This window comes from Vicugna pacos, chromosome 12 (assembly GCF_048564905.1).
Source record: "Vicugna pacos chromosome 12, VicPac4, whole genome shotgun sequence".
Taxonomy (NCBI): domain Eukaryota; kingdom Metazoa; phylum Chordata; class Mammalia; order Artiodactyla; family Camelidae; genus Vicugna; species Vicugna pacos.
This window is the reverse complement of record NC_132998.1, coordinates 66,503,096-66,514,670: the sequence shown is the minus strand read 5'-3', so window position 1 is coordinate 66,514,670 and position 11,575 is coordinate 66,503,096. Positions and strand designations below refer to the sequence as shown.

Here is an 11,575-nt window from a genome sequence, read left to right as displayed (position 1 = left end):
CTACCAGGGAAGCGGCTGTTCTTACGCCAACGGGGAAGGACACCCTTAGACTACCCTGAGGCCACACACACACACATGCACACACACGCACATACAGACACACACACTCCCCAGTTGTACCTCCTACTAAAGCCAGCTTCCGTCCCCAACAAGCCAAACCTGAAACTGAGTAAGCCTCTGAATTCTTTTACTAATTAGCAGGAAATACAGAGAAAACACTGCTGGGTACTGAGGGGCTGCAATCCGTGAACTCCCACAGGAAACTCCCAGACCAACAACCCACTTTCTTCAGAGATAAACGCTGGGATGGCAGTGGCTGGCGCTCCCTGCAGTGCTGAGGGTTACTCCTGGGGGATGAAGCCACAGGGAGGAGGTGACTGTCCAGCCAAGGTGAGGCCACACCTTGGGGCACCCAGAAAACCAGCCTGGGGGGCTCTTCAGGGCTGTGTGTTCATTTTATGTTTCTGTAGTGTGTTCTTCTAGCTCACGGATGTTGTGTTTTGTTTAAGGAGACCAAGCCCAGAGGGCTCAGGGACGGTTTCAAGAATGTGGAGGTGAGCAAGGTGACCCCAGGTTCTGATGCCAGAGCTCAGAGGACTAGTGAGATGCTTATGGTGGCAGCAAAAGCAGGACGTGTGTCCAAGAGGCCGCACACGGACTGAGTGTCCGCCTCAGTGAGGCTCCGACTCACAGGCTGCCTCAAGGTCTTTATTGCCACCAGGTCAGGGAGTGCAGCCCGTAAGTGGGCACAGTGGGGGCCCCTGGAAAGGCCAGGCAGGCCGTCACTGTGCCCAACGGGGGCCGTCATCAGACGCTCGGCCAGGCCTGCACAGGGCGGGCAGGCCGGTCACCAGCGCAGGACGCCAGGGCAGTACTTATCGATGAGCCCCTGGTAGTAGGGCCGGAGATCATCCACGTCAGGCAGGTCATGGCACTTGGTGTAGAGATCGAACTTGCTGCATTGGGGGAGGTGTGGTGCCTCGTGAAACCCCTCCATGCCCCCCTCTTGTCCCCGTCCCCCGTTCCCTCCCCCCCATCCCCCACAGGTACAGCCCTACTTGAACTCCCGCACCCAGGGCAGCATGGCCAGGTCCCGCGCACTGCACAGCTGCCGGTAGTCGCCACCCGTGTGCCACGGGTAGAAGGAGTGGAATCTGATCATGTAGAAGGCCTGGGGCAAGAGGAAACCACACCCCACACGTTCCAGGTGGGCCGGGCCGGGCTGGGCTGGACTGAGCCAGGCTGAGCCAGACCATACTGGGCAGGGTTGAGCTGGTCTGGGCTGGGCCAGGCTGAGCTGGACTGAACTGGGCTGGGCTGGGCCAGACTAGGCTGAGCTGGACTAGACTGGGCTAGGCTAGACTGAACTGGGCTGGACGGGACTGGGGTGGACCAGGCTGGGCTGGGCTCTTGGTTTGGTTCCTCCCTACCACCTACCTCTGGTGGGAGGGAGAATTTGTTGAACTTCATCATCTGGTACATGTACTCTGTGAGAAAGAGGGTGTCACCACCAGGCACCTAGAGAGGTGGTCCCCAACCATGGTCCCACCCCACTCACTAAATGGCCTCACCGTCATGGCCCCACGACATGAGGACATTCTCGAGCCCACAGTGGGGCTGGTACATGCCAAGCTCCGTGCTGCAGGGAGAGATGGAGGGTGAGGGGGGCTCAGGAGCTCACTGGGGAGAGGGAGGACCAACAGCAAGGGAGGCACACCTGTACAGAGGATCCTGGAGGTCAGGGTTATCCTGGAAGGTGGAGTCACAGAAAACCACAGAGGCCTGGGGACGGCAGCCAACTGGGAAGGTATCTCCAACAACTGCCCACTGGGGAGGACAGGCAGCCGTGGGTGGGCGTGACTGACTGCCCACCAAGTGGATATCCAGAGCCCATAGCTGAGACTGCCCTGAGCCCCACCCTGCTGAACCCACTCCCCAGCCTCTCCTCACCTGGGGCTCCCCTGCCAGAGCCAGGACCTTCCCTAGGTCGTGCAGGAGCCCAACGAGGTGGAACCAGTCTGGGAGAGAGAGGAACAGGGCAGGCTGGCGGGCGGGGTGAGTGGGGCCTACCGGGAAAGGGACAGACCCCTACTTGACCCCGTCCCCACAGCTGGGGCAGGTGGGGAGCACACCCTTGTCAGGATGGGCCTTCCGGATGCCTTCAGCCGTCTGAAAGGCGTGGAAGGAGTTAGGGAAGTCCACGTCGGGGTCCGACTCATCCACCAGCCCATCCAGCATGTCCACAGCCTCCATGACGGTCATTTTCTTATAGGAGAAGCCCCCAAACTGGGCATGCTGGCCAGGAAGAGAAGGTCAGTGTGGCCGCAGGGTTGGCACTGGGAGAATTAGGGCTAGGAGCCCACCAGCTACCTTCTTCCTGACGAAGTCCACAGTCTGCCGTGTGTGCATAAGCTTGTAGGTGGCGAAGACACGGTCCAGGAGCGGGCCAGACTGCAAGCCGGACAGTCAGCCAGGCAGCTCGCCAACGCCTGCCCTTCACACCCAGGGAGCTGCTATCTCCTCTCTCCCAGGCTGGGCCCCAAGGTGCACACAGGGCCTCCCCAAGGGTGGCCCCTGGAGCTGTGTGAGGGGACAGGTGCTACTCTCCCCAGGAGTTGGGGGACAGGGTCCTACCGTATAGTTTCGGAAGCTGCCCTTGTCTTTGGCCACATCTGGGTCCATATCAGGCCGGTAGACCAGGGAAGGGTCTGGGCCCTGGTTGGGTGGGGGATTGAACCTATTACACCGTGATGCCAGCTCCAAGAGGGAGTGAGGCCATCCCCCGGGGCACAGGACTCTGCGATGTGGATGCAGCCAGGTGAGACGCCCCAGGGCACAGCCCCTCCCCAGCACAGGCACAGGGGCCTTGGACGGCCTCCCGCTCCTGGCGCCATACTCTGCAGAGCAGGTGTGCGGGATACCCACTTCCCAGTGACGTACGGGGATGCTGCGCGGGAGCACCGCACCCCACCCGGCATCTCCTCCTGGAGACCTGGGTCCACGCGGAGCCCAGGGGTTAGGCTGGTGACCCTTGCCCCAGCTAGACCATGGCAGGAAGGGGGAGACCTTTGGCCCAGGCGAACGTGCTGGCGGGAGCCCTCGGGAGGGGCGTGGTGCAGCCCCGCTCCACAGGGAGTGGTCCCCGGGCAGCTCCTGTGTGGGTCCGGTACTCACCACAGCCACCTTCATCCTGGGACAGGGCAGAGCTGGTGAGTGGGCAGGACTTCCACAGGCTCGCGTGCCCCTATATATGCCCACAGGTTACATAAGTGACCGGACACCACCCAGCCCCTTGGCCTTGGCCCTTGGTAATGAGTGACCATCCACCCTCCTCCTGGCTCAGCGAGTTAATGTGTCAGTGTAGGGGCAGCCCCAGTGGCCAAGCCCCCCTCCCTGACCTCAGCCTCTGGACAACTGACCTGACTGGGAGGTCGAGGCCGCCCTGTAGCCAGACTCCCACTCTTGCCCCGTAAGCTTTAAACCGCTCCATGCCCGCAGTGGGCCCCTCCATAGGTGGTGCGGACCCCAGGCCCACCCTATCACCCACAGCACCTGGGATGCGGGTCTGAGCGGGGCTTGTTTCAGGAAAATCATTCTGACACTTGTTAAAATGGGACGGAAGACTATATTCAAGACTAGCTGGAGGGGAGAGGTCAGGCTCCACTCTGAGCACGGCAAAGACAGCTGGGGATTTACAGGCACCGAGCAAGGCGCAGGGGTGGGGTGTCAGGACGGAGAATTGATAGAGGAGACATCCAGCGTAGGGACTCTTGTTAAGCCAACCTGGCAGGATTCTGCCCGAAGGCAGCCCAGGTGGTGAGATCAAGGGTGGGGTTCCCACTTGTCTGGGGCAGGACTCAGGAGCAGCAGGCTCAGAGGAGGCCGCCTGAAGTCTGGTCGGCGGGTGGGAGTGGTCTTTGTTGGGCTCCTGGAGTGAGGGCAGAGGTGAATGCATAGCAGGGTCAGGAGCAGCCAGGTCAGGGCAGTGGGGAAGCGGCAGGGACCACACTGACGACGTGCCTGCCTGGAGCTGAAGCTCTCGTCTCACTGGGAAGAGGCCTGGGCTCCAGGGAAAGGCTGGGGTGGGAGAGGGCAGTGGGCAAGGGGCGAGGTGTTGGGTTCCCCACAAGGCTCCTCCTGCCTGCACTGAGAATAACTGGTGGCGGGAGATGGGGGGTGCTGGGGTCCCCCACTTGAAATGGCCAAGGGCTCCTGGCCCCTGTGAGCCCATAGCATCAGCTGCTTCCCACGTGTTGTGCACCCCTTATTCACTTTACTCTGAGGTTGGTTTCCTTTTGCCCCCTCCCACTGGAATGTCAGCCCCTGGGGTGGGGAGGGATGTATTTTATTCAGTGTTATGCCTCTGATGTTGCTGCAGGGATGGAGCGGGGTCTCTAGGGAGCAGGCAGGAACCATCACCCCAAAGCAAGTGGTGGCTTGGACCAAGAGGAGGAGCGAACAGCCGGCTCACAGGATCCAGATGCGAGAGATGGGGTGAGGAGGAAGAGGAGGTTCTGGCAGGAGCAGGAACAATGGGAGGGTAGCGGGGTGGGGGAGGAGTTGGGGGGCTGCCACCAGACCTGCAAGTGGGGTGTGAGGTGGGCAGCTTGGACTCAGCCTGGAGCTCAGGGATTATGTGGACACCAGGTGCAGTGCTGTGACCATGGCAGGTGACTGTAAGGAAAGATGGCCCAAGGCTCAGAGAGCATCTCAGCGAGGGGACCGGGCAGTGCAGTCCTGGGTCCGGCAGCCTGTGCTGCCACGTGGAGAGTGCCTGCCGTGCGGAGCAGTGTTCCTGGCAGAGGGAGCATCCTGTGTGGAGGACCAGACCTCAGAGGACTTTGCCCCGGGGCCGGAGTCTGGGAGGGTCTTGGCAGAGCTGAGCTCCGACTCTCCTGGAGCCCTCCTCCTCCTTGGTCCCCAGTCCCCCTTGCCCTGCTCATTGCCTACCCTCCCTGACTGCCTCTACTGACATCCCTCACACAGGCACATGGCTTGAAGGCCCAGCCTGCTGGCCTCTCTAGCCCCTACTAACACATGCCCGTTCCAGCTCCCCAGGTACACACATACCTCCTGTGCACTCAGGACCTGGGCACTCTCAGTGCCTTCCCCTGGGGACCCCTGCAGTCCTCAGTTCAACTCCCTGTGCACGGAGGCCTCCAATAGGGCAGGGACCAGCCTGAACAGCTCCCACGGGGCCTAGTGGAGGGGAGATGCCTTTACCTGGCCAGCTGATCCCTGAGCTGGAAGAGCAAATACAAGGGTGGACGCCCGGATGGGTGCTTCCAGGAGCCTCCCCCCCTGGGGGGCTTCGGGGGTCTGAGGGGCAGGCCTGCTAGTGGTACAGAGCGTGGGCTCTGTGGGTGGGCATGGTAGTGACCATAGGCACAGCCCTGACCTCTGTGGCTGCAGCATCTGCCTCCAGAGTTGGAGTAAGGACAGTGCCCTCCGCACAGGGCGGCTGAGAGGCCGACTCATTCAGTGCTGCATGAATGTTGGTTAAATAATCACCTCTCTGCACCTGGGCCAGGCCCATGCGGTGTGGGGTGCCAGTACTGCAGGACCAGCAGAGGCTCGGGTATCACCGCACAGAAAAGCCTCCCCTAGGGCAGACACACCCTGAGAACTCTGCCTACTGGCTGTGGACTGTTGGTTGCCCATCCTTCTGATGGTTTGAGGCCAGTCCCCACTGCACAGGCTCCTGGCAAACCTGCTTAGTCTTCTGCTCTGTCGTTCCCACACCTGGTCCCACGGAGTCCCACGCAGGGCAGGATGGGGCTCAGGGAGCCTGTGGAGCCTCCACCCCCTCGAGGTGGTGATGGACCTGATTTAACTGACCTACTTGGGCTGGGAGATTTCCCCCCTACCCCAGCCCTGCCTTGGCCCAGAACACCTCTTGAACCCCACAGGGGACCCAGGCAGGGGTCACCATTGTGACCTTGGGCCCAGAGGGAGCAGGGCAGCTCAGCTTTAACCCTTTGATGTTAGGACCAGCAGTGAAGAGGCCATGCCAGGCCAACTCACCCCTTCTCTCCTGCTTCCCCGGACATGCCCCCAGGGGTTCAAGCCCCAGGCTTGTGCTCTACATCCTTGCACAGACACCTCCCCTCTCAAGCCCTTTTTGGCTTCTAATGCTGCTGGCTGCCTCTGCTTGGCCCTGTCCCCTGAGTGTTATACCCCAAGGGTCCAGACCCCCTGGGTATGCAGACTGCCTAGGTCCACACATGTGCATGGGTTTCTGTGTCCAGAGCCATTCAAGGTTGCCTGTTGCAGAACCTGGTAGATGTGGGGTGGGGTGGGATGGGGGTGTCCTCAGGGACCTGCCTGTACAATGTTCTAGTTACTGCTGTTTCCAGGTGCTCTGAGGGCTGGTTCTGGGCTGGGGGCTGAGCTGCAGTTCTGGGATTGGGTGCAGCATCCCAGCCGGGGCAGGCCGGGGTATGGCCTGCCCCACCTCAGCCATAGCTGTGGGGACTGCTAGGGTCCACAGGGGGGGAGTCCTGCAGGCCAGCAGACCTGACAAGCTGCCACAGGCGGTGACTGAGATTCTGCACTTGGCAGGTGCCCAGCACACAGCCCACACGCAGGAGCTGGGCTCGGGGCCTGTGGGCACCCAAGTGTCGGCGAGGGCCATTCCGGAGAGCTTGACCCATAGCAGGGGCCAGGCTGGCACTCTTCTGTGGCTGGAGGGCCCGGTGCAACTTCCAGACCACAGGCCGGGTTCCAGGGTAACGGGGCTGCAAGCCACTGGAAGAAGTCCGGGCTGGGGGCTCCCTGCAGAGGGAGATGAAGGAAGTAAACCTGATGGCCCAGCCTTTCACAGGCCCATAAATCCACCCACTTTTCCTCCCACACAGGCCTGGGGTCACTGGTAGGGGAAACCCACATCTTCCCCAACAGCCTGGAGCAGCGCCAGGGGAAGCCCACAGCCCCCACATTACTCAGCAGGCCAGGGGGAGCCCACTGAGCTCAGGACCTGCGGCCTAGGTCACATGTCCATTCACCTCTGCCTCCCTGGGCAAGGGGCAGCTCTGGCCTCAGTAGGTCCTTATGCTCAGGACTCAAGTGACTTCCCTCAGTCCTGTGGGGTGGTGGGAGATGGGCAGGCCTGGGGACCCCTCCAGCCTCCCCTCCCATAGCTGACCTTTTCTTTTGAGGGGGCTACTCTGAGTAGGGGAGTGGGCATGCCTCAGGAGGGGAGGCAAAGAAAGAGGAGCCTCTGGCCCTGCTCATGGGTTGCTTAAGGCATGGGGGCTGGCCCTGGGTTTAGAGGGGTAAGCCCTAGCAGCAGGTGGTGAGTTTCCCCAAGAAGGGGCTGGGGGGACTGGGGAGAGGGAGGGTTTCCTGCCACGTGGACCAGGGGTCAGGCTGATCTGAGCCCGGCTCACCTGGGTCGCGCCGGCAGCCAGCTCCCGCCCAGGCCGAGGGACAGTGTGCCTGGGAACTGCAGGTAGAGGAAGCTGATGCAACCGAGGGTGACCGTCAGGTGCCAGGCCATGGTGGGCGGGGTTGCGGGAGGCAGTGAGCTGGGCAGGTGTCGGGGCGCCCTAGGCTGAGCCACCTCCTCCTAGGGGCGACCTCAGCGCTCGGGCGTGCGGGCTGGAGCCTGGTTCGTTGGCGAGGGTCTCGGGTGCGAATTCGGCGGGCGTTCTTACTGGTGGAGCGGGGACTTCCTCATCGGCTGTCCGTCGGGGTCCTGCTGGGGCCGGAACCCGGGCACCTCCGGGGCTAAATAGTCTTCCAGGGAGGCGGAGCTAGACGCGCCGGCTGGGCGGGGCGCCCTCCCCGGACCCCGACTCAGAGGGCGGGCCGCGGGGTGGGCTACGGCCCTGCTGCCAGCTCTGTGCGTGCAGGGAAGGGAGCGTGGGCGGAGGGGCCCTTCCCCGCTGGGCGGCAGGCCGGAGGCCCTGAGATGCCAGCCTTGCCTCTGCTCCTTCTGGTGGGGAACACTGTCCCGGAGCCTGGAGGGGCCAAAACTTCCAGGCTGAAGTAGTGAGTGCTGGGGGTGGGGTCAACCACACCCACCACCTCTGCACCAGCTAGTCCCTGAGCGTCTCACCCCTCAGTGCCTGCCTGGACTGGGGGGTGGGGGCGTGGCTGGCCAGAGGCCATTTTGAGACCTCTCCCCCTAGCAGATGTATTCATAAAAATTCTGCCTTTTCTCCCCATTACTGAAGTATTAAGTGGTTTTTACAAGAAATTTAAATAAGAACTGAGAACCCCTCACAGCCCCCCACTGTGAATTCCTCTCTCAAGTCCAGGCTGGCGCCCCGTTTCTCTTGGGTGCACTAGTGTGTGTGTGGTTGAGAGGGCGTCCTCCGTCCTCCGTGTATATTTGGTACTCACATATATGCGTGTATCAGTAAAAACATGTGTGAACTTAAGAGACCGCCATTCTTATGGCTGGCCCTACACCAACATGTAGGTGTCCTGTGACTTAATTAGCTGATCTTTATTAGTGAGCAAGCAGATGATTTCCAGGCTTTCCAAGAGCAAGAACCCGTCAGTGTAAGCTCATAGATGAGTCTGTATAGGATGCTTTCCCAGAAGCGGAAATTCTGGCCGAAGGTGAGCCTCTGTTTGTGTTACCAGTTGGAGCAAACTGCTCCCCACAAAGCTGATGAACTGTCAACTGATTGTGGACTCAGTGTCAGCGGAAACAATTATCTCATCACCCCCTTACAGACACTTCTGTGATCATCTGAGCATCTCTAGGTCCATCTGTGTTTCCTCTTCTGCCTTACCCTGCCCCAGGCTTGTTCCCTCTGTCGGGTCATCATCAATGACCTGGTCAGTCTCCGTCCCTCCTGCCGCACAGGTCACAGAACCTCAATAGACATTTGCTGGATGAATAAACCCACAAGTGTTGAACACAGGCCATATTAAAGAGCTTGACTTACATCTTGAAAAAGGCAGGGAAGCATCAGCAGGTACTTGAGTTTCTATTTGTTTATTTTCACCAGGGACAAGAGTGGGTGATGTGATCACATTTACATTAGAGAAGTGAAGTTCAGCAGGGGAGGTGGGTGCTGGAGGGCTGGCAGGAAGGGTGTGGGGGCAGGGGGCGGGACAGAGTGGATGGGTCAGAGAAACAGCACAGCAGAGGGGCAGATGGAGAGCGTCAACCCTTCTGTTCACTGATGCAGGGAGCTGCCTGGGGGACATCCTGGCAGAGGTGTCTGGCTGGCCTCCAGTGTCCTGGGCCTGCAGCTGAAGAGAAGGCAGACCTGGAACACGGTTTTGGGAGTTTCAGAGATGGCAAGGCTCTGGGAGGCAAGGAGGGGAGGAGGTGGTAAGCATCACACACAGAGAGGGGATGGGACCCAGCACTCCAGCTCCGAAGCCACAAATCGGGGGGGGGGGCACGCAAAGGATCACAGGGGCCTACCCAGTTCCGCAGCTGCTGCTTCTCCCACCAGCATCCCATCGTCCTTCAATCTGCCATCCACAGTTCTGCCAGTACCATCTTTCCAAAACACATGTGATCATGTTACTCACCCCTCTAGTAAACAAAAAATAAATCAAAATTGCCTGTCTCTACAACAGGTGGAGGTAAGCCTCAAAACGCTTGCTGCTGCCGTGGGCCTGGGGTCCCATCTCCCCAACAGCCCACAGACAGGATGTCCTCAGGCCTCAGCTTGGTAGCTTATTTTACCCCTATCCCTCCTGCTTGGATCAGGGACCCCTCTGTGACCCCACAGCCCCCTGCACTGCACAGCTCATGACAGTTGTTGTCTGTCACTGTCCACGTGCCCTCCGAAGGGAAATCCAAGGACTTCCTTCATTTATCCTCAGTGGAGGGGCTGCTTCTGGGGGGCGATGGGCTGGCTCCCAGGGTACCACTCACCCATGGAAACACGCTAGAAGTAAACCAGAGTTTCCCCTGCTGCACGCGGACTGGGCCACGGAAGCCAGGTGGTGGTGGTGACGTTGGAGGAATGCTTAAGAGAAATTCCGGGGCAAGAAAAGCTAGGGTGGCACTTGGCTGGGCAGATAGCATCTCAGGAGGTTTTGCTTGAGTGTTTTAAGGTGGGAGAGACTGAATTTCATCCTGATGGCACGGATCCAAGAGAGGGAGGGGTTGAAGTTGGGACACTGAGAGAAAACAGCTATGGGGAGGGGGGCAGGAGGGTAGAGCCTCTGTGGTAGCTGTGGAGGGGGAGGTGAGCATGAAGGGAGAGGCTTGGGGTGTGGTGATGACACTAGGCCTCCCCTCCATGGCTTTGACATTGGAGCCAAGCTGGGTGGAGGTAAAAGGATGGGAACAGGACTGGAGAGAGTCGCTCCCTGCTGGGCGGAGAGGAGGCTCAGTCCCTGGGAAGGGGAGGAAGCAGGCAGGAGTGAGCACCTCTGAGGGTGACACGGACAGTGTGGTGAGCAAGAAACTCAATAGCAAGGAACTTGATGGGGGTATCATGGTCTAGAAGTAACCCCAAAATTACCCTTGACCCTAAGGTGCCTCTGAAAGGGCTGCAAGGAATGAGTTCCTTGCAAGAAGGGCATGAGGGTAGGGGAGAGTGGGGTTCAGGGTCCCCATACCCTCTGGGGGAGAGCCAGTCCTGGCTCAGGTGTCAGGCCTGAGGACTTGCCGAGGGCACTGCCTGCTCATGCACAAGCTGAGTGGGGTGCTAATGTGGTGGTGAAGAACTTTTTCAGTGTAAATGACTAAAACCCACTCAAGACAGCAGGGGCAAAAAGGAGGGTTTCTCAGACTGTGTATCCAGGACCCGACAGAAGCAGAGGAGGCTGTGCCTGGGCCTACAGACCCCTCCCTCAGCTCGTCTCTGGCTGGCCCCTGCAAGGGGTGGAACATGGATGTCAGCAGTTTGTTCCTTCGGAGGTTCTTGCAGCAGCCAACCTCATCTAAAAACAAGCTCAACCCTGATTCCCTCTCCCAGCATGTCCGTGGAACAGCTCTGAGGCTCCCCTCTTCCTCCCCAGCTCCTCTCCTAGCATGTCCTGCCCTAGACTGTGTCCCCCTTGCCCAACCCTGCACCACTGCGGGGGAGGCCCTGGCCGGCCCCTGCCCTGAGGGTGGTGTAGCCTTCTCCAAAGCACCGAACCTGGGCCCCAGACCCCTCACTGCCTAAAACGTTGGACTTTACAGCAGGCCGTGCAGCGCGCCTTTCTTAAGGTCATGTGCTAAGCGTTTCACCCCTCTTAGATGGGGCTTCTAAGGGCGGCCCGAGCACTCCTCAGGCTGGGAACCCCAAGGGCAGGGCCTGGGTGGGTATTCCCCCAGCGTGGGAGATCTGCGGGCAGGGCCGGGCGCTCCAGCCTTTCTCCAGACTGACAGCGCCGGGGAAGGGAGCCGCGGGAGCCGCCCCGATCCCAGACTAAGAGCTCCCAGGGATAGGGCAGGACCCTTCTCCGCCCCTCGCGGGAGCCACCGCCGCGAGGCGCCCTCGGACCCCGGCGGCTCCTGCCGCTGACCCGCGGGAGCCGCCGTCGCTGTCACCGCTCTGGGGCGGTGAGGGGGCGGTGAGGCAGAGCTCCGCCCCCGGGTACCGAGCCCGCCCCGCTGGACCAATGGGGGCGCACTGTTACAGGCCCCGCCCATGGGGGGGCGGGGCGA

The 11,575-nt window shown here is 60.6% G+C and overlaps 2 protein-coding genes across 2 annotated transcripts; both read right to left on the bottom strand.

Annotated features, from left to right (window-relative positions):
• Positions 1 to 475: 475 nt before the first annotated feature.
• Positions 476 to 3,239, bottom strand: MIOX (myo-inositol oxygenase). Its single transcript, XM_006212563.4, has 10 exons — positions 3,175 to 3,239; positions 2,635 to 2,715; positions 2,371 to 2,451; positions 2,133 to 2,295; positions 1,951 to 2,018; positions 1,718 to 1,827; positions 1,572 to 1,639; positions 1,438 to 1,487; positions 1,059 to 1,171; positions 476 to 956 (listed from the first exon to the last, which is right to left on the bottom strand). Exons 1-10 carry the CDS (start codon positions 3,187 to 3,189, stop codon positions 848 to 850), a joined length of 858 nt encoding a protein of 285 aa, XP_006212625.1. The 5' UTR covers positions 3,190 to 3,239; the 3' UTR covers positions 476 to 847.
• Positions 3,240 to 6,324: 3,085 nt separating this feature from the next.
• ADM2 (adrenomedullin 2) lies at positions 6,325 to 7,881 on the bottom strand. The gene is made up of 2 exons (XM_006212565.4): positions 7,389 to 7,881; positions 6,325 to 6,774 (listed from the first exon to the last, which is right to left on the bottom strand). Exons 1-2 carry the CDS (start codon positions 7,496 to 7,498, stop codon positions 6,456 to 6,458), a joined length of 429 nt encoding a protein of 142 aa, XP_006212627.1. The 5' UTR covers positions 7,499 to 7,881; the 3' UTR covers positions 6,325 to 6,455.
• Positions 7,882 to 11,575: the final 3,694 nt, after the last annotated feature.

Bases quoted from the DNA above. Each gene is read 5' to 3' on its own strand.
- MIOX (XM_006212563.4), bottom strand. The intron at 2,296-2,370 runs GTAGCTGGTGGG...CTTCCTGGCCAG, and splicing joins TGGACTTCGTCAGGAAGAAG to CATGCCCAGTTTGGGGGCTT. The intron at 1,640-1,717 runs GTGTGCCTCCCT...CTCTCCCTGCAG, and splicing joins CTCCAGGATCCTCTGTACAG to CACGGAGCTTGGCATGTACC.
- ADM2 (XM_006212565.4), bottom strand. From the start codon at position 7,498: ATGGCCTGGCACCTGACGGTCACCCTCGGTTGCATCAGCTTCCTCTAC. The intron at 6,775-7,388 runs GTGAGCCGGGCT...CTCCCTCTGCAG, and splicing joins TGGCTGCCGGCGCGACCCAG to GGAGCCCCCAGCCCGGACTT.